At 38.7% G+C, this 22,781-nt stretch overlaps 1 protein-coding gene across 2 annotated transcripts in view; it reads right to left on the minus strand.

Annotated features, from left to right (window-relative positions):
- The window catches only part of ATG5 (autophagy related 5), a 120,255-nt gene that overhangs the window by 63,291 nt on the left and 34,183 nt on the right, over positions 1–22,781 (minus strand). The window contains exons 4-5 of one of the 2 annotated variants that reach the window (XM_056125235.1): positions 21,271–21,349; positions 6,387–6,549 (exon numbers count right to left, since the gene is read on the minus strand). In XM_056125235.1, coding sequence (XP_055981210.1) covers positions 6,387–6,549; positions 21,271–21,349 — 242 coding nt within the window. Of the gene's footprint in view, positions 1–6,382; positions 6,550–21,270; positions 21,350–22,781 lie in introns of both variants that reach the window. The other variant, XM_056125236.1, reaches the window with a different exon arrangement.

Below are 22,781 nucleotides of genomic sequence, written 5' to 3' on the forward strand. Positions count from 1 at the left end.
TCATTCCTACTTTTTATCTGATAAATTATTTAATTCCTTCAATTCTACCTCTGAAACAAAACACCATATTATTTTTTCTCTATCTCTATCATCATCAATGTAAAAGGTACTACCATCTTACATATATATCTGCCACTACAGCCTTTCCACTTGCACTCCTGTCTCATTTAATGAACAGAATGTTTTAGTTTGCATTATGTATCTTAATAGCCTGTTAAAAAGCTCTCAACAGCTTCCTACTACACACAAAACCTAAATACTCTCCTCTGCCAACAGATGCCTACCCTACACACAGCACCTAGTTCTTCCCATCTCTCTAACATGTCATGCTGGGTCACTCTTTCTCCTTTGCTACTCTAACCAGAAGATACTGGCCTTCTAATCCTATAAGCATCCAAATTCTTTTTTTGCTTCATGTCCTTGAAGTATGCAACTGCCTAGTATACATGGTTCCCTCTCATCCTTATGATTTTATGTTAACTATCTTATAGAGGCCTTCCCTAACTTAATATAAATAGCTCCAGTACTTTATTGCATTCAGTGAAAGACTGTAAAATCAATAGCCAAACCCAAAAGTCTTGTAGCTTTTCACGGTCTTCAAAAGCAGTAGCATTTTCCTACTTCAGAGTCTTTGCCCTTCTTGTTTCCTCTACCAAAGAAAATGTTAGCCCCAGATAAATGCATGTTTTGCTTCAAATTTCTTTTTTTACTGGCATACAATCTGTAAAGTCATCTGTGATTTTCCTGTTTAAAGAGCAATGCCCAGTCCTATGGAAATCTTTCTCAACTTTCCTTATTTAATTTTTCCCTTGATAGAACTTATCACATGACATATAATGTGTTTTATTACTTTTATTTATATGGTATTTTCCCACTATAATTCGAGATGTAAAAGAGTAAGAATGTCAACCTGTTTTGACCACTGCTTTATATCCAGTACACATTCCCAATACCTATGGAAGCACTGGCAGTCACCCCCACGAACCAACTTCAGTGCCACCCTGGCCAATTCCATTACTGGCCTTCCTTCAGAGACCCAATAATAAATCTCGAAAGAGATCAAAAGCCAGAGACACAGCAGCGAGTCTAGGAAGACAGCACAGAGCCTGGGACTGAAGTTCAGTATCAAGTTAAATGACTTCTAAAGTTCTGAATAGGTAGTTCTGTGTCTAATTTTAATCCTGATCACCATGCTCCAGTCAACATGTATTCCACTCTCTTCTGATTTGGAGAATAATCCGAATCATGCCTTATGCCTGAACACTTTTACTAGAAGCTCTGTCCCTATTCTCTATCCCTTACTCCTTCCCCTGCAACTCAAGTTGTAAGTGCAGTAATTATTTAAAGGCTCTACTTAGAGTCTACTGCCTAATCACACATACTAGAATAAAATTCTTAGGAAAGCGACCGTGCCTACCAATACTGTCACCCCAGCAGTCTATCTCTGTGTACTTAACAGGTTCTTATGATACAGGCTACCTTAACCCCTAGTACCAAATTCTGGGTATAACTCTCTGTGTACAATAAATATTGCTTCCAAGACTTGATTAACTCTTGATCCCCCTCAGCACCACTACATATGGGCCTGATGACTACCAAGCATCAAAGGATATGGCACTAGTCAAGCCATCACATTACTGGGTATGGTCCTGGGGGGTCAGAGCATCACTGGCCTGACCAATGCTGGCTGGTACCCAGAGAAGCTCCAGGGCCCCAAGCACTGCTAGATGTGGCCTTCTCATTAAAAAAAAGAAAAATAAATTTTGCTAAAAATAGGAAGATTTCAAAATTTCACTAAAATAAGAGATCCGCAAGATTACTTCTGCTTCCTATTGACAGTTCTACTTAGGAAATTACCTTTTATATTACTACTTCCACAACAGTATCTGACACCATTAAAAAAAAAAATCACAGAATTAAATCTTCATATACTAAATTGACGCTAAAAGTATGTTTAAGTGACATATTACACTCAAGTATTGCTGGAAAGCTATTACCTCCTAAGTCCTGGTAAAATGATGGAGGAAGAGGAAAATGGAAAGAAATTAGTAAGTATAACTATTTTTCCAAGAAACCCTTCTGGAATCAAGTAAGCATATTTTGCCATCAGAATATATGGATACCACTTTACAGCTAATCAATTTTCCTCTTGTGTGGTGTCATCATCTTCATATTTAAAAGGAAACTCCAGCATAGAGAGAAAAGTGATCTACCAAGGCAAACAGTAAGAGATTTAGCAAAGTAAAGATCAGATTCAATGCTTCATCCAAAACAACAAATTATCAATTCAATACTTGTTCTACCATATGTAACTGATAAAAAAAAGCAATTAAAATTCACATATCTCTATAGCTTCCCAAGAGCTAGTCATTGCATTTATCTTTTATATCATCTACCAAATTAAATTGTTTGTTTGTTGTTTTGGGAGCCATACCTAGCAATGCTCAGGGGTTACTCCTAGTTCCGCACTCAGGAATTACTCCTGGCAGTGCTCAGGAACCATTTGGGAAGTTGGGGTTTGAACCTGGGCTGGCTGTAGCAAATGCCCTATCAACGTACTATCACTCCGGCCCTCAAAGGAATTTTTAAAATATCATGACTCATAATAAAAATCACTGTAGCTTACTACTCTTTTTACATAAAAAGCAATTTTAAGTTAAAATGGTACACTACCACAAGAATTTCTCTAAAAAAAGATTAGCCACACTGGAGATAATATAAATTTTCAATATATTTAACAATCAAAATTTACATTTTATTTAAAGATATTAGATTGATTTAACATCACCATTTTTAGTATACTTAGGCTAAAAACAAAGTCAATAAATTGTGCTAAAACAATATTTAGAAATTCCCTTAAAGTTGTAACTTATAAGAAAAATAGCTTCACTGCAAGCAAAAAATAATAATAATAGTGGTATTTAAAAAAGAACTGACATTTAATAGAAAACAGTCTGTACATATAGCAACAACTGCCTCTAATTAATAAAACTGCTACTTTCTTTTCTTGTGGTCATTAATTTCTTTTCATGGGAGGTTAAAGACTTTTGTAAAGAAAATGAAAACCCATAAAAAACATTGAAAGGCACAGTACGCCTTAAATGAGTTTTCTTGGTTTCAAAAGCTTTTCTTATTTCTCTTTCATAGAGATCTGAAAAATTAAAATTAGCATTTGAAAGTATTCAAAAAATGTTTAAATCGTTATTTACTTGCTATGCTCTACAGGTGCAGCTCTGAATGAAAAAAAAAAGCCACCTGCTATGTCTCAACTTTGATAGGTTCAGAATTGTATTAGTCAAAGCTGAAAAACCTTTAACTTCTCAAGTAGAACCTCACTAAGGTAGAAAATTCGTAAACATAAATGTTTTCCATGAATAAAGCCAAGTAAGTACTTTATTTATAGTAATATTAAACTATTTAGAATAAACTATTAATATTATTTCCTCATAGTAGTAAAGAAAAAATAATTTCAGTCAATATTCTAACATTATTCTAGGTGCAAAGGATATAAAAATGCATGATAGTCTAGCCAGGGAAAATATATATTCTAAGAGAATACATAAACTATTAACTAAACCAGAGTGACAAAATTAGAGCAAAAACACAGCCACGAGAACATGAAAACAAATACTCTGCTTCCACTTGGCTATAAACTCCATGCAAATAGGGTCCATGTGTGTTCCAGCACTGCCAGATGAGCACTAGTTCCCAGCGCAGTGTGTGGTACAAGTTGAGGATTCAAAAAATATTTGTTAGCTAAAAAATGAAAGGAGGGAGACATCACAAAGTCAACAGAAATGAGCATCAGCATGTAAGTGGGGGCCAGAAGATGGCTTGATGGCTAAATCAAGTGTAAGGTCTTGCAAGTGTAAGGTCTTGAGTCCACAGGTACGGAGTGCAATCCTGACACCTCCCCACAAGCAATTCCCCGCCCCCACACACACTGCACCTAGGAGTGTGTGAGCACCACAAAAGGTATATTCCCCCAGCCAGTACTGCAATTAAAAAGATGCACAAGACTAGGGAGATGGCTGAGAGGGCTGGAGCTATACACTATTTCTTTGTTTTAAAAAACAAACAATTGAGACTGGGCATTTAAACCCCAAGTAATGCCTGGTCCCCCCAAGCATGACCAGGGGTGGTCCAAAAACTAAATTAAATAAAATTAACATGATGAGGATAACCTATATCATGTCCAAGAAGGAAAATGAGATAAGACAAAACTGGAACTTTATGCCAAGGGGGAAAAAAAAAAATCAATGGAGGGAGTACTTCCAGACTTAGCACTCAACAAAGTCTGATTAAATTACACTAAGTTCTGAACTTGTACTGTATGTAAGATTCATTCTGTAGGTCAAGAGTAACTCTGCGCTGTTGACTTGGTGTATTCTACGGACTGGCAAATGGTATCAGAGATAGGAAGTATTTCCCTCTGTGGGTGTCACAGATGACAGGAGGGTCTCTGTCACAGATACTTAACACAGCTGTCACAGTGGCAACCAGAGGCAATTATAAATGAATAGACATGGCCGGATTCTAATAAATTATAAAAAAAAAATGCAGAAACTGGACGGTGTTTATTCCCTCCCTTTCCTTTCACTGTAGGTGCTGTGAGCAGGGCCACACTCACACCCAGCTGTGGTGCTTGTGCATTCAAAAACGGTCCTGTCGAGGAGTGCACTTAGTGGGTCTCAAGCACATGGTAGAGCTTGCCATCACTTACACTTCCTAGTCATGATGCTTATACATGTTTTAGCCATGCTCACCCACAGTGTGGCCCTTTTCTGTGGTGCACACACAGCTGGTTTCGGTATAGTCAGAAACTGCTTGCTGCACAGGGGGTCACAGGCAGTGGCACTCAGCACATGTGGTAGCACCAGGGACTAAGCCTCTCATCTCACATTCGTTTGCAAGGCAAACGTTCTCAACCACTAAGCTGTCTCCCAGCCCTCTCTAATCAATCTGGATTTACAAGCCATGACCATAGTTTGCCAAACCCCTGTTCCAGAGTTCCAAAATAGCTTCGCAGTTAATTCTTTTAACAAGACAGCTTTCCTTCTTGTAAAATATTTTTACATAAACTGTATTAGTTTCCATTAGAGCCATTGGAGATACTGTAACAGAACATATGAGACATTCTCTTGTTTTAATGATTGAGAAACTGAAAGTTTGAGTAATCTGTCCTACAGATCTAGCGACAACTAACTAATAAACCAGGCCTTCATTTTTTTCACAATTTTTGGCTATTATTCCCTAATACGTCAAGTGAAACATTTTAATCATGTTGGGAATCTTTTGCTGAGTCCCGAATTACTACAGCAGATTCACCACTTTCATAACATTTTAAGAATACCTACTTAAATGTGCATTTAGATATTTATTTTGAATCTGAAACTAAATTATTTTCAGACCCCTTCTCTTTGGAAGATTTGTATTTTTCCCTTAAATTTAACTTTCTATATACAAGTCTTTTAAAATATCACATTTTAATCACTTAACAAGAATTTGTAGGGGCCAGAGCGATTATATAGCGGGTAGGGTGTTTGCCCTGCACATGGCTGACCCGGGTTTGATCCTCAGCATCCCATATAGTCCCCCAAGCACTGCCAGAAGTGATTCCTGAGTGCAGAGCCAGTAGTAATCCCTGAGCATTCTGGATGTGACCAAAAAAAAAAGAATTTGTATACGCAGCAATTTGAAGGTCTATCTTTTCAAAACTTACAATCCAGTTAAGAAATGCCAGAGAAGACAAAGAGCTTACTACAAAACTAATAAGCAAATTCATGATTTGGGTCATACCTTAGACAATACCTTATATAAAGTATTCGTAACATGTGTGTCCCTTGTACTACTGAAATCACATATGTCCTAATCGTCTAACGATAGTTTAATAAAAACTACATATTCTTGGGCTGAAGCAATAGCACAGTGGGTAAGGCGCTTGCCTTGCACGCTGCCGACCCAAGTTCAATTTCTCTGCCCCTCTCGGAGAGCCCGGCAAGCTACCGAGAGTATATCGCCCGCACAGCAAAGCTTGGCAAGCTCCCCATGACGTATTCGATATGCCAAAAACAGTAACAACAAGTCTCACAAATTGGTGTGAGACATAACTGATGTCCGCTTGAGCAAATCAATGAACGGGAGGACAGTGCTACATATTCTAACATATCAATTACTCACAAGGTGATAGCTCCTTCATACTTTACATCAGCTTTGTTAGAAATTAACATTGCAGGCTAGCGACATAGTGCTGGAGTTAAGGTTCTTACCTTGCATGCAACTGGCCCTGGGTCTGGTCCCCAGAACACTGCTAGGAGGAGCTCCTACACCACTGGCAAGGTCCAATCCCATTGCATTCCCCAAAAATGAAACACTGCTATACTTGCCATTTTGTAATCCCATCCAGAGTTGCTTGTGATCTTTTTTCTGCATTTCGTTGATGACTTGACTTTTATGTTTCAGAGCATCAGCTTCTTTCACACAAGACATAAAATGAGCTTCAATTGCATCCTTCGACGGACAATGCAGCAGATCCTTTTCTGGAAAACTCTACCAAAGGAAAATATGTAAATATAAAATATGCCAAATATTTTAAAATTAGCTTTTTTAAAAACTATGTTGCTTCCAATTTTCCAATATTTTTATAGCAAACTACCTTTTATCTTTTCAATAAAAGATTTCAGTTCACCTCTAAATATTTTTTTTTAAAGAAGCCAGTTTATTCAATTTTTTTTCTTTTTTGGGTCACACCCAGCAATGCTCAGGGGTTACTCCTAGCTTTGCACTCACGAATTACTCCTGGTGGTGTTTGGGGGACCATATGGGATGCCAGGGATCGAACCCGGGTCGGCCGCGTGCAAGGCAAACGTCTTACCCACTGTGCTATCACTCCGGCCCCCAACACCTCTAAATATTTTTTTACAAATGAGCTATAAATCTGTAGTCATCTGGATTTTTATAACTTTTCCACATAATTATTCTGTAATATGTGTTTACAGAAACATACAAAATGGTGTGAAAGACAAATCATTTTTGAAATAGCTTTTATTATTCAAATGTTTTCAAGAACATGGAATATAATCTCCCACTGCTGGGGCTAGAGCTCCACCACAGCAGGCAAGGTACTTGCCTTCCATGCATCCCGTATGATCCCCCATGTACACCAGGAATTAATTCATGAGCACAGAGCCAGGAGTAACACTGAGCATCACTAGGTACGGCCCCAAAACAAAACCAAAAACCTCTCACACTGCTGATGGAAACGTAAAATGACACTGAGAGTTTTGGAAGACAGTTTGGTAGTTTCTTCGGTAAATAATACAACTACCTCCTCATCCAATCTTCTACAACTAGATAAAGCATATAGGCCAGAGCGATAGTACAGCGGGTAGAGCACCTGCCTTGCATGCAGCTGACCTGGATTCAATCCCCAGCATCCCATATGGTCCCCTGAGCACCACCAGAGTAATTCCTGAGTGTGGAGCCAGGAGTAACCCCTGAACAACACTAGGTGGATGACCCAACCCCCACCTCCTACCAAAGTGTCTGTCTGATACAAAAACCCATACACGAATGATTACACTATCTTTACAGATCTTACTCTACCTACAATGGGATTATAACCTGATACACCCATGTAAGCAAAAAAAATGTGAGTATGCCTTACCTGTCAAACATTATTGGTTGGCCTAGCCTTCCAGAAACAGGCTCAGAATGCTCCCAATAACCTGCAGTTGAGTAAAATTGCCTAACTCAAAGCTAATTTTTAAATAAAGTTCTGATTATGTCATGTAATTTATTGACAACTACACTGAAAGTAAAACAGCCTGTTGAGCAAAATTAGTTTCTAAACTAATTTGGCCTACTATCTACTTTCTAGAAAAAATAGTCACTCAGCGACCCTCTGGAAAATACACCTTCTTAAAGTGAACACACAAAAGGCACTCCCAAGTACAGGGGCCCCCAGCTGGCAGCTGTCCACTTTGGGAAGCACTGCTGTCGAGTATCATGACGTGCCCCAGGAACTGAGTTACTGGGCGCGTGGTGTACCTTATTGCTGCAGCCCAGCATCGTCAGAATAGACAGAGCAATATTCAAAGAGGCTTCCTAATGAACACGTAGCAGTCGCCACAGTATAAGGTGAATGATGTTATACATATATGGTAAGTAAAAACAAAACAAAACAAAACAAAACAAGGGATGAGACAGTGTCCAATGAACACAAACCTGACTCTAACCAGAGAACTGAGCAGGAGAGAGGGTTCAACAGGTTCAACGGCCAAGAGTGGAGAGATATTTGGGGGCAGATATGGTGTGGTTAGTACTGTAACCCTAAAACATACAGGCATCTACTCTCTATATACCGATGTTACCTCAATAATAATAATAATAATAATAAAGAATAAAAAGGAAAAAATAATTTAGTACTTTCTATTTGTAACAAATAAAAACCAGGAAGCAGTCAAATAATAAAAGTTATTATCAACAGGGAAATGAATACGTATGACCACGCACTACTTTTCGGTGATAATACTCAGAATGGAACCAAGGGTTCACAAATACAAAGCAAGAGCTCAAAGCAAGAGCTGAGTTGCCTTTCCAGCAGAATCCATAAAACGTTCAATAAACTTACCAATTACAACTAGTTGTAATAGGTACCACTTGTTGGATGTCAATAAAAACCTTACCAAAGTTGCTAAAAATATAGCTTTTTTACTTAAATAGCTCAATTTACACGATACAACAGAATCTTATAGGAAGTTGAGGTAATGATCCTTAAATGAGATGACTTTTCACTGAAAAACCAGTTATGATAGCTAAAACTAATTGTACTCACACCTACCAACTCAGTAAATCCTCAGGTCATGACTTTAGCAACACCATTACAAGATGTATGCTGCAATAAGCAATATAAATTAATTAATGCTGCTATGGGAACAGGTTTGGGAGATGGGAGGGAAACTAGGAACACTGGTGGTGGGACTGGTGTTGGAACACTAAATACCTGAAACAACTGTACCTTGAACTCTGTAAATCATGGTGTTTAAGGTTAAAAAAAAAAGTAACAACAATGAGATTATCACCTCTCTGAAAGACAAAATTATTAAAGAACGAATTATATACTTAGTATGTGCCACTGTGCTCTTTAAATGGATTAGACAATCTAATCTTCACAACAACTGCTGTGGAATACGCTATTTTTGCTGTTTTATAGGCTAAAAAAAATTAAATCTCTGTGAGTGGACAGAGTCCAGAGAGGTAGCTCCCAAGTGCTGAAACGAGGGACTGACTGAAGATACTGCTTTTAACCATTCTGCAATACCCTTCTTTCACAAGACCAAACACAGGAGGTAATCATTAAACCCAGACAAAATTTTACCACACAAAAGTTAGTTCTTTAGTTTAAAAAAAAAAAAAAGCCAAACAGTATACAGCAGACAATGGCGTTTAATCAGAGTACTTAGGTTACCATATTAATAGTCAACATTCACTCAGACAACTCATGAAAAGCTCATGAGTGACTAAGAAATTCATAGCAGATGCCCCCCTACCAAAAGACACTTGAATTATGCATTTTCTAAAGTTTATATTAAAATTACAAAGATCTGTCATGCCTCCTTCTAGTCATTAGGAGAGTGACACGTAATGGTGTCAGATCAAATTGTTTCCGCCGAGAAAAGGTGAACCACGATATAACCTACCTACCCACTGGTCACAACTGCCTAGAGCACAAAGAACAGCTGAGACAATCAGTTCCAGTCAAAGATTGACTGTGAAGAGGTAACTCACTGGTATTTTGCTTTCCAATTCCCTAATGACTAATGATGCTGAGTATCTTTTATTTTATTTTTTAATTTTTATTAGTGAAACACCATGAGGTACAGTTGTAGACTTACAAATTTTTGTGCTTGTGTTTCAATTATACAATGATCAAATACCCATCCCTCCACCAGCGCCCATTTTCCACCACCACGGGTCCCAGTGTCTCTCCCACCCCCCATCCTACTCCACCCCTGTGATGGGGCATTCCCTTTTGTTCTCTCTCTCCGTTTGGGTGTTAGGGTTTGCAAAAGAGGCATTGAGTGGCAATCACGTTCGGTCTATAGTCTACTTTCAGCATGTGAGTATCTTTTTAAATGCTTACTGGCTATCGGGTATTCTAGGGGAAAGGGCAATTCAGATAGAAAAGGGAGCACCAAATAAAGGGTGTCTGGAGGATCCTCCCAGGAGGGGAGATGCATGTTGAAAGTAGACTATGGACTGAACATGTTTGCCACTCAATGCCTCTTTTGCAGACCACAACACCCAATAGGAGAGAGAGAACAAAAGGGAATGCCCTGCCACAGAGGCAGGGTGGAATGGGGAGGATGGGGGGGATGTTATCCATGGGGGTGGAAAATGGGCACTAGTGGAGGGATGGGTATTTGATCATTGTATAACTGAAACCCAAGCACAAAAATTTGTAAATCTAAAAAAAAAAAAATGCTTACTGGCTATTTATTGATCAAGAGTATCCACTCAAATCCCTTGTCCCTGTGTATTTTTATGGGGATTACCTCCAGCAGTGCTTCAGGGCCCAGGGCAACTCTTGCCAATGCTTGCTCAGTCCAGTGTTGCTGGCCTGGCAGTCTGGTGCTGGGGCCATGGGGCAAAGCAATAGAGGAAGGGCATGTGGTGCTACAGAACAAACTTAGCCCTTCCACTTGACCTATCTCCTTAACCTCTTGCCCATTTTTTAAAGTGCTTTTTTAAAAAAAATTTTTATTAGTGAAACACCATGAGTTACAGTTGTAGACTTACAAATTTTTGTGCTTGGGTTTCAGTTATACAATGATCGAGTACCCATCCCTCCACCAGTGCCCATTCTCCACCACCACTGATCCCAGTATCCCTCCCACCCCTCATCCCCCCATCCCACCCTGCCTCTGTGGCAGGGCATTTGGGCATTTCTCTCTCCTTTTGGGTGTTGTGGTTTGCAAAAGAGGCATTGAGTGGAAATCTTGTTCGGTCCATAGTCTACTTTCAGCATGCATCTCCCATCCTGGGAGGATCCTCCAAACAGCCTTTATTTGGTGCTCTCTTCTCTATATGAGCTGCCTTTACCCCTAGAGTGTGCGGCTGGCCTCCAAGCCATGGAGTAAATCTCCTGGTACTTATCTTGCTCTTGCCCATTTTTAATTAGGCTTTCTTTTCATCACTGGATTCTAAGAATTGGGTACTATACCCAGCAGTACTCGGGGGAGGCTCAGGAACCACCAAGTGCCCGAAATCAAGCGAACCCAAGGCTCTGGCACGCAAAGAATGAGTGACAGTTCTTTGGACATCTCCCCGGTCCAATCAAATATTTGAACCTTTGACCCATTCCTACATTTCCTCGTATGTCATCTTTAATGAGGTACTTACTGGGTATCAGACTGCAACCAGTGCCACCCAGTGACTGTACCTGACAGTTTCAGCAGTGCTGGGAAGGAGCCCAGGGCCTCCGATGTGCAAGGAACATGTTCTACTACTGAGCCACATCCTCAGCAACCTACTTACTTTTACAGGGGGCAATTACAATCATCTGAGTGTGAATATCCAGTTGTCACACAACCATCCGCTGGAAAACTAGTCTGTCTCACTGAACTGTCTTGGCATTCACAAAGACAATTAACTGCTCATAAATTAACTGCTTGTGTTTATATCCTCCCTCTCACTTTTAATTCATTGTTTTGTGTGTCAATCCTTATCCTTATGCTGGCAAACAGTCTGGGTTACTCTTTGAAATTAGAAAAAAAAAAAACAATGTCTGAGTCTCATGTGTGTGTGCATGTGTTGATGAGGACTGAACCCAGAAACTCATCCATGAAAAGCAAGCTTTTTTTTTTTAAATCAATTAGCTATATCCCTGGTGTCAAATTACTCTTTCTGGAGTGTTGGGAGAGGGCAGGGCAGGGAGGGAATGTGGGGGGTTAAGTGGGTCTGAGGAGACCTAACTCCAGCTGATGTTCAGCCAACTGAGCCTGGAGTTCAGTGGGAGAGCCTGAGGATCCAGTGCTGTCTGGACACTGGGGTGGCAGGGAATATCCAGCTGAACTGGGCAGTGCTTGGGGAACCATGCAGTGGCAGGGAACAAACCAGGTTTGTTAGCATGCAAGGAATGTTCCTTAACTTCCGCTCTAGCTCTGGTCCCCCTAATAATTCCTAAAAATCTTGTTTGACCCATTCTGTCTCCTCTTTTCTTCTGAGACTCCAATTACACGTGTTGAGAGTCCCAGGTACTACTATCCTAAATATAATGGGGACTCTGGTCTATCCCCCATTTTCTTTTTTCTCTATCACACTGAAAAATACAATTAAGTCTGTCTTCAAAATCTCACCAAGGTTTAAGGTTTCTTGTTAAACCCATCTAGTAAAACTTTTCTTCTTTCAAATGTGTGTATGTGGAGGTAGGGGGCACACTCGGCTGTGCTCAGGGCTTACTCCTGGCTCTGCACTCCAGGATACTTCCTGGCAGGTCTTGGGGAACATAAGCGGTACCAGTGAGGCAAATCCAGGCCCCCCGAGTGCAAGCATGGAAGCAAAGTATGCTACCCACTATACTATTTTATCACTCTGGGCCCTCATCCAGTAAACTTTTCACTTCAGATGTTGCTATTTCTAGTTCTATGTTGTTTTTCAAATCTGAGTCCAAGTCACTGAGCTTTTAATAGTTGCCTTTACTTTTCTTAATTCAAAATTTGGGTTATCTAAGGGCCAATTTATGCTGGTTGCATTTTCCCCTCTAGTTATGGTTCAAATTTTCCTGCTTGGCACAGGTCTAGTAACAGCTGACTCTGTTGCTGGTGCCTGTGGTTATGGTACAGCGCTCTACATCTGCGTCTCCCAGAGTGGGCTATACCCCTCCCTGGATGGCCTGGCACTATTGGGGGGCTGAGGTTTGGGAGGAGGCAGTGGTGGCAGTAGGTTCAGGAACAAGGGAAAGGGGGCATCTTCGGTTTATCTGCTTAAAAAAGTGCACAGGGGAGCAGAGTTGGTTTTGTTTCGCTTTCCTGGAAAAAAAAAAAAAAAAGACAGTAGGCCAAATAATCTGGGGACCTCTGATCTAGGTTATACTGTCTTTTTTAGTTTTGTTCTGCCTGGTGGACATCCTTGATTCTAAAATGGCTTAACTGAAAGTTTTATTAGGGCCGATTAAGAGCAATATTTACTCCATAATAGGAACTGACAAAACTTTTTTTTAATAAGGGCTAGACTGTACCTGTTATATTTGTGGATCAAGTTCTCAACTCTGATTTTTAGCCCAGAAGCAATTATGTAAATGAATCAATATGGATGGCTACATTTCAGTACTTCTGTAAAAAAATTTTTTTTTATTACAGTAACACCTGGCAATACTCGGGGGTTATTCCTGGCTCTGAACTCAGGAATTACTTCTGTCAGTACTCAGGACCAAATGGGATGCCATGGATCAAACCCAGGTAGGACACATTTATGGCAAGCACCCTATCCAACGCACTATCACTCTAATCCCAACAACACTATCTTTGCTAGAATTTTGTTTTTCACATAAATTTACTTCCCATAAAATGCAAAAAAAAATTTTTTTTTTCCAAATGAAAGGTTAACTACTGGGAAAAAATGAACGCACCACATAAAAATAAGCCAGTAGACCAGATCTCACAAACACGTCAAAATTTGCCAGCCCTTGCTCTGAGCTCTGATGCTTATTCCTAAAGCATGGGCTTTCTGGAATCTCAGATAAACATCTGGTGCAGGAACTAAGTCTCTGCACTCCGAAGGGCTAAAAACAATCTATCCAGGTACTATGGAATCTAAACCATGCTTAACCTCCACATGTACTCTCTATTCGTCTTTGAAATATACCACCTACGCAGGTACAGCCCATTCTTTTCCCATGTACCCTGGGGTCAACACTTAATCTTTGAATCTCCCAGTACCCTGCCATGCAAGTTTGAGCTGCTGCAGTAACTGAAAATGCCCATCTCTGCATCCTCAGCGCAGCAGAATTCCCTTGCTATGCTTGAATGCCACTCCCAATTATGTAGGCAGGAAATTCCCCTAAAGCATAGAGAGATAAGCTAAACGTGGGGCTCATCTTGTCTGCTCTCTCTCTCTCTAATAACCAGAGGCCGAAAACATATTTGGCCCAATTCTGGAACAGTTTACAGCTAGAGGAAAACTCCAATTCAGTTACTGCAGAAGAGCTGAAAGCAGATCTTCACGTCAGACAAATGGGATGAATAAATGAATGGCTAAACAAATCTTCCTTCATAAAGTTTTAGGTATAGGTGACGCTCAAAGTTTTCCACATTCTGATGTTTATACCTTCCTGTAATTACTTCCCATGAAGAGTGGATAAGACTGTGGACTGCATTTAATCCAAAGAATATGGCAAAGGCAACGGGTGATATAGACACGCGAAATAAAACACTTCTCACAGGTGCCAGAGACTTTCTATACTGATTCAATGAATGGTTCTGCCTTATTGTGGAAGGTTCTGTGAGAAGACATTTCAACAGCCATTAGGTACCGAGTGTGACTTCCAGACAAGAGCCAACAAGAAGACAAGGCCTGCAGAGCTACAGTTACAAACACAACTCAACCAGCAAACTGAGTGAGAGTGGAAGCAGATACCTGCATCTCTCGGTGAGAACGTACTATGGCAAATATACTGCTTGACTGCTTTGTACATCTAAGAAGACTCTAAGCAGAAAACCCAGAGAGGCCCAATGCCCTCAGAAACTGGGAGATAAAATTATCTACACTTAAAGGCACTAATATGATACTGAAAGGCATAAAATATTCACCAATATTTACAGTTCAGGCAGGAGCAGTGAGGGAACAGATCATAAAGTTGATCAACTAGACCCTTGACAGGTGAGCCAACTCAAGACCTATGTCATCAAACACAGCAGACACAGGGAGATGGCCAATAACCTCAGAGAGACAAAGTGAAAGAATGTGGCCGACAGCAAAAAGGCCTGGTCAGTCCAACACTTAGACATACCAGGATCAGCGGCAGTGCCTTTTCAATCCTATGGGAAACAGAAGTTTTGGTCCCAAAACATTGTCTACCTGTAATCACTCAGCAGCGTTTGCACAGACCCATTTACCTTCATGCTGACCCTATTTTGCTCCGCTAACGCAAACTCAATTTCAAAATTCAAAGTTCTGCTCTTATTAAAATATACTAGTACCACATTCTCAGAAAGAGAGAAAAATATCAATTAATGGCTTTTGTTTTTACTGTACTAAATTTAGAACATGCAACAGAACAGAGAGCATTTTAAAGCACTCACTTGTCCTCACCTCAGTTTCTGAATCACACTTACTTTTATAAAAATTCCAACCACTGTAAACAATCTTTTGACCGAACACTTTCCAAGCAGCATGTCTACAGAAACAATTAAAAAATAATAAGAAGAAGAGAGGAGAAAAGTCTGGGGAGTTAACTAATGAACAGGAGCAGCCGCTCTGCATGTGGCAGGCCCAGGTTTGATCCCCAGGAGACGCCTCCAAGCACAGAGCAAGATACAGCCTATGTGTACTTTTGGGCTGGCCTGAAAACAAACAAACAAACAAAAAAATTAAAGAAAAAAAAAAAGCAGAGGAATAGAGCAGAGGGAATGAAATGTTACCTGGCAAGTCTAAGCAAAAAATGTGCGTGCCAACTAGACAACTCTCAGCATTTCTAACAGATTTGAAGTTTTCAAAATATAAAACTGTGGACAAAGAAGCTGATTTTCAGTTAGCTAATCAAATTAGGAATAAATAATGTCCTAAAGTTAGTAAGACAAGCATAACTCTTACTTAGGTAAATAAAGATATTAAAAAAACAAGGAAAATATCCAGACCTACATGTTTCAAAGCAGTTACACTAAACAACTACTCTATACTCTTCTATCAAAAATTTTAAAACTTAAGAAGCCCCATAAAAGTATTAATTTCATAAATCACCTTTACAGTTACTTCTTTCTACACCCAAGATCATCTTTTAAAACTTCAATTATTTTATAAATACAACATGGAAAACTAATATCCAATTTTAATGAAAACTGCATTTACCTGTGATAATTAAAATCATTTAACCTCTAGCCTCAACACAAATCCAGAGAAGAAAAATGAAAAGCTGTATTTTATTAAGAAATTATGTCCATTAAAGTTTGAAAAGCTTTACTCTAGATAGTAATACTCATTTATTTCATGCATTATATGCATAAACTATAATTCAAGTCACTGTCACTGTCCTCCCATTGTTCATAGATTTGCTCGAGCGGGCCCAGTAACGTCTCCACCATGAGACTTTGTTGTTACTGTGTTTGGCATATTGAATAAATCACAGGGAGCTTGCCAGGCCTTGTCATGCAGGAGAGATACTCTCGGTAGCTTGCCGGGCTCTCCGAGAGGGGTGGAGGAATCGAACTCGGGTCGGCCAAGTTGGCTGCGTGCAAGGCAAACGCCCTACCGCTGTGCTATCACTCCAAACCTAATTCAAGTCATTAGTATCGAAGTATGTAAAAATTCAAATAAATATGTCTATGTGACATTTTGAACAGGTTTCCCCAAACACTAATTCAGCTGAACTACAAAATGAAACAAGTGTGGGGGTGGGAGATGGGGGTGAGTAATGAAGGCTGGGGAAATTATAGCACTGCACAAAATCTAGTAAAAATCAGTATCTTTGAAAACAACTATAAATGAAATAAACTCAAAGAGGTTTGGTTAAAGCTTAGATATCATCATCAAATACCCAATACAACATCATCAAAGAAAAAGACTGGGGTGGGGACGATAATACAGCGGGGAGGGTGTTTGCCTTGCAGGCAGCTGACCTGGTTCAATCCCCGGTATCCCAGATGGTCCTCCAAGCACTGCCAGGAGTAATTCACATGTACAGAGCCAGCAGTGACACCTGACGATACTCAGGTGTATCCCCTGAGTATCATCAGATGTCACCCAAAAAACCAAAATAAGGGAAAAAAACGTAATGAAAAGAAAGAGAATGGGGGCCAAAGCAATAGTACAGAGGGTAGAGTGTTTGCCTTGCATGTGGCAGATCTGGGTTCCTCCTGGCACCTATATGGTGCCCCGAGCACCGCCAGGAGTGATTCCTGAGTGCAGAGCCACAGTAACTCCTGAGCATCGCCGGGTGTGACCCAAAAGTGGGGGGGGGGGGGGGGGAAGGGGGAGAAAGAAAAGGAAAAAGACTTAACACATCATTTGATAACATAAACTTTAATTTCTTTTTTTTTTTTAATTTCTCTTTGTAAGAAGCATTGATTTTCTTCCCTGAAAACTTGTTACTCAGTTTCATTATAATCAATCAAAAGCAGTAATGCAATAAAATAGATAGGCTTATTTAAACAGTATAAACTATCAAATATGTGAGAACAATCTTTAAGGCAAGTTATATTTTGCTATAACTTGAAATAAATGCAACTTAATATACAAAAGAAATCTGGTCAATAATTTTCCTCCAACGAGGCCAGATAATTGTAACTAAACACTTGATAGTAACTAATTTAAACACTTGGCAGCCTGAGCAAATCTGAAATGTTTTCTAAAATTTCTTTATTTGTGTTAAGATTCTGGCTTGGGGCTAGAGCGATAGCACAGCAGATAGGGCATTTGCCTTGCACGCAACCAACATGGCCGACCTGAGTTCGATTTTTCCGCCCCTCTTGGAGAGCCCGGCAAGCTACTAAGAGTATCTCGCCCGCACGGCAAAGCCTGGCAAGCTACCAGTGATGTATTCGATATGCCAAACACAGTAACAACAAGTCTCACGATGGAGACGTTACTGGGCCCGCTCGAGCAAATCGATGAACAACAGGAGGACCGTAACCATGACCATCAAGATTCTAGCTTAATTATATCCTTATTAATTTAATTTCTCTAACAAACTTTGCTGGGAAGAAAAAATGTTTGATTTCCTATGAACCTCAAAGAGCAATTCATTTAAATTACTAAGAATAAATCCATTAATTATTAAATTAAAATTATACTTTCATAAAAAGCAATTTTCCAGAATAACAAAAATTTGGGGACAATGTGAGAATTATTTTATAATGTTATAGTATCTTTTTATGTTTGGCTTAATAGAAAATGGATGGATTATCTCATTTACTTCATTTACTTCATATTCAATATCCTGTAATTCATTTTGGTTAAAGTATGTAAATAACCAAGCTAATAAAAATGTGGTTAAATGTTGGCAGGGATGTGGTAAAAAGGGAAATCTCATCCACTGCTGGTGGAAATGTTGTCTGGTTCAACCCTAGGGAAAATGGTATTGAGAGTCCTCAGTAAACTTAGAATTGAGCTGCCATATGACCCAGCAATTTCACTTTTGGGCATCTATTCAAAGACAAAAAAGCATTCATTCAAAAGGACATATACACACAATTATTCTTTGCTGAACTTAGCACAGAAGCTAAATTATGGGATTAACCTAGGTGTCCAAGGGCAGATGAATGAACTGTGAAGATGTATAAGACACAATATATACGAATACTAGGCAGATACAAGGAATGATGAAATCATGCAATGACCTCACTTATCTGTAGCATATAGAATAACTAGATAAGGAAATGTAAGGTAGTAAAGGGGGGACGTCTAGATCCCTCTTGACCCCAGAGTTAGGAAAGATAAGGACAGAGAAGAAATGGAGGGGGAGAAAGGAAAAAGATAACAAGTAATGGGAGAATTGGGGTCAGAAGCCTTGGACGTAGGAGAGCGGTATAGCTATATATCCAAAGTAGCACTGTCCTCCTGTTGTTCATCGATTTGCTCGAACAGGCACCAGTAACGTTGTGAGACTTGTTGTTACTGTTTTTGGCATATCGAATAGGTCACAGGTAGCTTGCCAGGCTTTGCCATGCAGGCGAGATACTCTCAGTAGCTTGCCAGGCTCTCCAAGAGGGGTGGAGGAATGGAACCCGGGTCGGCCGTGGGCAAGGCAAACACCCTACCCGCTGTGCTATTGCTTCAGTCCATATCCAAAGTACAGACTCAAAAACACTGAAAGCATGAGAGCTAAACTACAACCACAGAACCCGGAAATGTGCTTGTCAATGTGGGGGTGTGTTGGGGTGGGGGTAGGAAGGAGCAGGGAACAAAGGCAGAGGAAAGTTGACAATGGTGCTGGGATTGGTGTTTGAATACTATAGGCCTAAGACTCAACTATATTTTGTAAATAACAATCCTTTAATTTTTTTAATTTAAAGGGAAGAAAAGAAAAACACAGTGAGAAGAAATGTAGTAGTTCAAATCTTTGAATAGCAGTGTTGAATTTGTACTACTCCCAATTCAACAAGTATGGCTCATTATAATGTTAATAGTATTTGAAGTCACAACAATGAGTATTTCATATTGTTACATCAAAATCCCTGGTGCTAATTACACACTTTGACTATATCTTTTATATACTGGTTATTGTTTATAAAGTCAATGTAGATTTTTCAGATGTTCACACACTTTATTATAACATTAGTTTTTAAAATCAGATTTATTAAAATAATCAATCATTTCAGAAAATTTCTTGGGAATAAAATCACTACGAAGTTCATGGTGTTAGATTTAAGTTTCTGAAAATTTCACTTAAAAGTTCAAATTTTATATTGGGTTGGGGAGAGAGTACAATGAACTGAAGCACACGCTTTGCATTCAGGAGATTGCAAATCTTAGGAGATTCTGAGACCACAAGGTGTGGTTCAAAAAAGGAAAAAGTTCAAATGTTATTATCAGCAACAGATACTCTCAGTTGCTGTTCTTGAAATTAGCGGCTCATTTCATTCATTTTTAAGAAACCATGTAACATAAACTGAAATCTGAACTGTTCTTTTTTTCTGTAAACCATTGCTTCAAATTTAAAAAAATGTAATTACAATGAAAAAAAAAAGTGATCAATCAACCTGCACCTCAACTAGGGGCAGAAGTGCTCTTCATTAAGATACCCATCATATTTGACATACAGCAGAATTGCTTTATATGTACTTTCTTCCACTTTCATCACAGGAGATCAAGAGGTTGAGTGTTTCTAAACTGGAGAAGTAGTACAGCAAGTAGGGCATTTGTTTTGCACGTGGCCATTCCAGGTTCAATCCCTGGTATCTCATTTGTTAACCCCAGCTTACCAGAAGTAATCCCTGAGTAAGATCAGAGAGAACAGCCATCTGTGTCCCTCGCTCCCAAACAGGTTAGTGTTAGTAATTTATACCACTTCCTCCCTGCCACTTCCTTCAGAGCAGTTTTAAATGAAATTGGTATTATTTTTATAATACGTGTGCATTATTAAATAATAGAATGATATTTAGTACAGTCTGGTACATTGCCTTGCTTACCGTGTGCTTACATGCAAACAATTTTACTTGCCTTGTTTTTCCAGATCAGTACAGATGTAAACATAGCAGAGGGGACCATGTATGCAGTTGACTAAAAGGCATGTGCTCTACCACTGAGTAACATCCCCAGCCCAGTTAAGAGTCCATCTTATTAGGGATTCTAAAGCCTTTATGATAATACTTACACTAATTTAATCTTTATAGCATTATAAAGTTAGTATATTATTATAGACAATTTTTGTTTTGCAAGGTAATGCAGTAAATGAAATCACTGATTTTAGAATAACATCCTTATTTTCCATACTGCCAACCTCAAATCTGTGGCAACAAAGTACTGTGCAGAAAAGTATTTAAAATAAAAATGATAGGTAAAGACTGCCAGTAATCCTCAAACTCAAGTTTATCAAAACAGGAAGGAAAGCACCTTAAGAAGAATAGATGAGCAGCGTATAGGCAGTGACTTCACAAAATGGATACTAAAAAGATCTAGTTACATGTTAAAAACTATCACAATTATTTCTCAAAACAAATTTAGATCAAGTCTTTTGATTTGTTTCTCAATTCCTGTCTCATTTCATTCAAATTAGCTTTAGAGTTTTTCAAAAATATTTTTCCCTCCCCATTTCCAGGATCCCATTATTCTCAGAATCTATGGATTTCCTATTGTCCTTTTAAATGAATATATTTCAAATATTATCAATATCAAAAAATGCATTAAGCTCCAACAAAGAGGCAATTATACTTGAAGAGCTAATTGGGAACAAATTGAAAATGATTTTATAGATGAACTCTAATGGCAGCTTAGCAGTTAAAAAGTTCAGGAAAAAAAGCAATAAACCACGTCTCAGGAAAAAAAAATTCTACTCTAAGTCTACTTACTAAGTACCACAAGTGGGACAAGTGGGAAATGCTATTTAAACTATACCTTAAAATGTACTGTGATGTTCCAAGGAAGAGCTGAACTTGATGCAAGAAGATCAAATAGCAAACCAATTGGATAATGCCTAAAAATGAAAGAGTATATTTTGAGAGAGAACAAGAATTTAAGTATAACTACAATGCTAAAATAAAACTTCCAGCAAATGTTTAACATGAAATATCAGGGGGGCTTTAACTGCAAATCACAGGAAGGTAATATTTTATATTACCTTATACTTGCCTGGACTAATAAAGTAAACAGTTTCCAGGCATCAGATAATTTTATTCTAACCATTGCATTTCTCATGAAAGCCTCAATATACTTAATGGGACTATGCTAAAATACCTTATCAACCAAGAGCAAGCTTATATCTCAGTATTGCAGCATCTAAATGATTATCCCAATATTTATGTAATCAACTAATGTTTTAAATATATTTATTTTTAAAACAATGTAAAGTTTTAGGAAAACTGATATGAATTTTAGGAAAAAGTAAAGTTTTAGGAAAATTTCCTAAAATGTAATCACCTATTTTGTAGTAGTTACTACCAACATATAAGCTAATCTTTTATCTTCGTATATGAATCTCAATATATTAGGTTATCATATATTAACTATTATAACCTATTTATTTCACAAAATAACATATCAATATTTTCTAAAATCACTGAATATCCTTATGCAACCCAATACTAAATCTTTAAAAAGAGTAAGTTTTGGACTTTCCAAGTAGGAGAACATTTCTTAATATTCCCACTGCTAACAGTGGAGCAAACTATTTTGGGATAATAAATGTTTAATAATACAAACCTTGCAGAATTTCATAAACAAACCTTATTTTATAAATGATCCTTTAAAGTATTTACAATGAGTCTGGAGAAATAGAACTGAAGGCAAGGCACTGGTCATATGCACCCAGCCCTAGTTTGACTCTCTGGTACAACATATGGTCCCCCAAACAAGGCTGGGGTTCACTCCTAGCTAAGAGCCAGAAATAGCCCCAGAGCACCACCTAGTGTGGTCCAAAGACTCAAAAACCAAAAAAAAAAAAAAAAAAAGAAAAGGAAAAAAAAAGGTATCTACAATGAATAGCTTATTCGTGAACAGTGAATCAGAATCCCAATAAAGGCAAAAAAAGAGGGCTACATGTTTTATGTACAGCCCTGTTCTCTCCCATATATTAGTGAATTGCTCCTAGAAATACCTGGGGACTAGAACAATACTACAATGGGCAGGGCTTTTGCTTTGCATGAGGCCAACCCAGGTTCAATCCCTGGAATCCCATTTAGTCACCTGAACCTGCTAAGAATGACTCCTGGGTGCAGAAAGAACAGTAAGCACTGAACATCATCAGTTGTGGCCCCAAAACAAAAAGTTGAAAAATCGAAAATACGTATCTGATTTTTCTCAGTAACCCCTATATACTACTTTTGATCAAGATTCAAATGATAGCTAATACTATTGTTATCTTACTCTTAAGATATTATATTTGTCAAAAAGTCACCAGTCACTAACAA

Source organism: Sorex fumeus, unplaced genomic scaffold, assembly GCF_029834395.1.
Source record: "Sorex fumeus unplaced genomic scaffold, SorFum_2.1 ptg000054l, whole genome shotgun sequence".
In the NCBI taxonomy this organism is placed as follows: Eukaryota; Metazoa; Chordata; class Mammalia; order Eulipotyphla; family Soricidae; genus Sorex; species Sorex fumeus.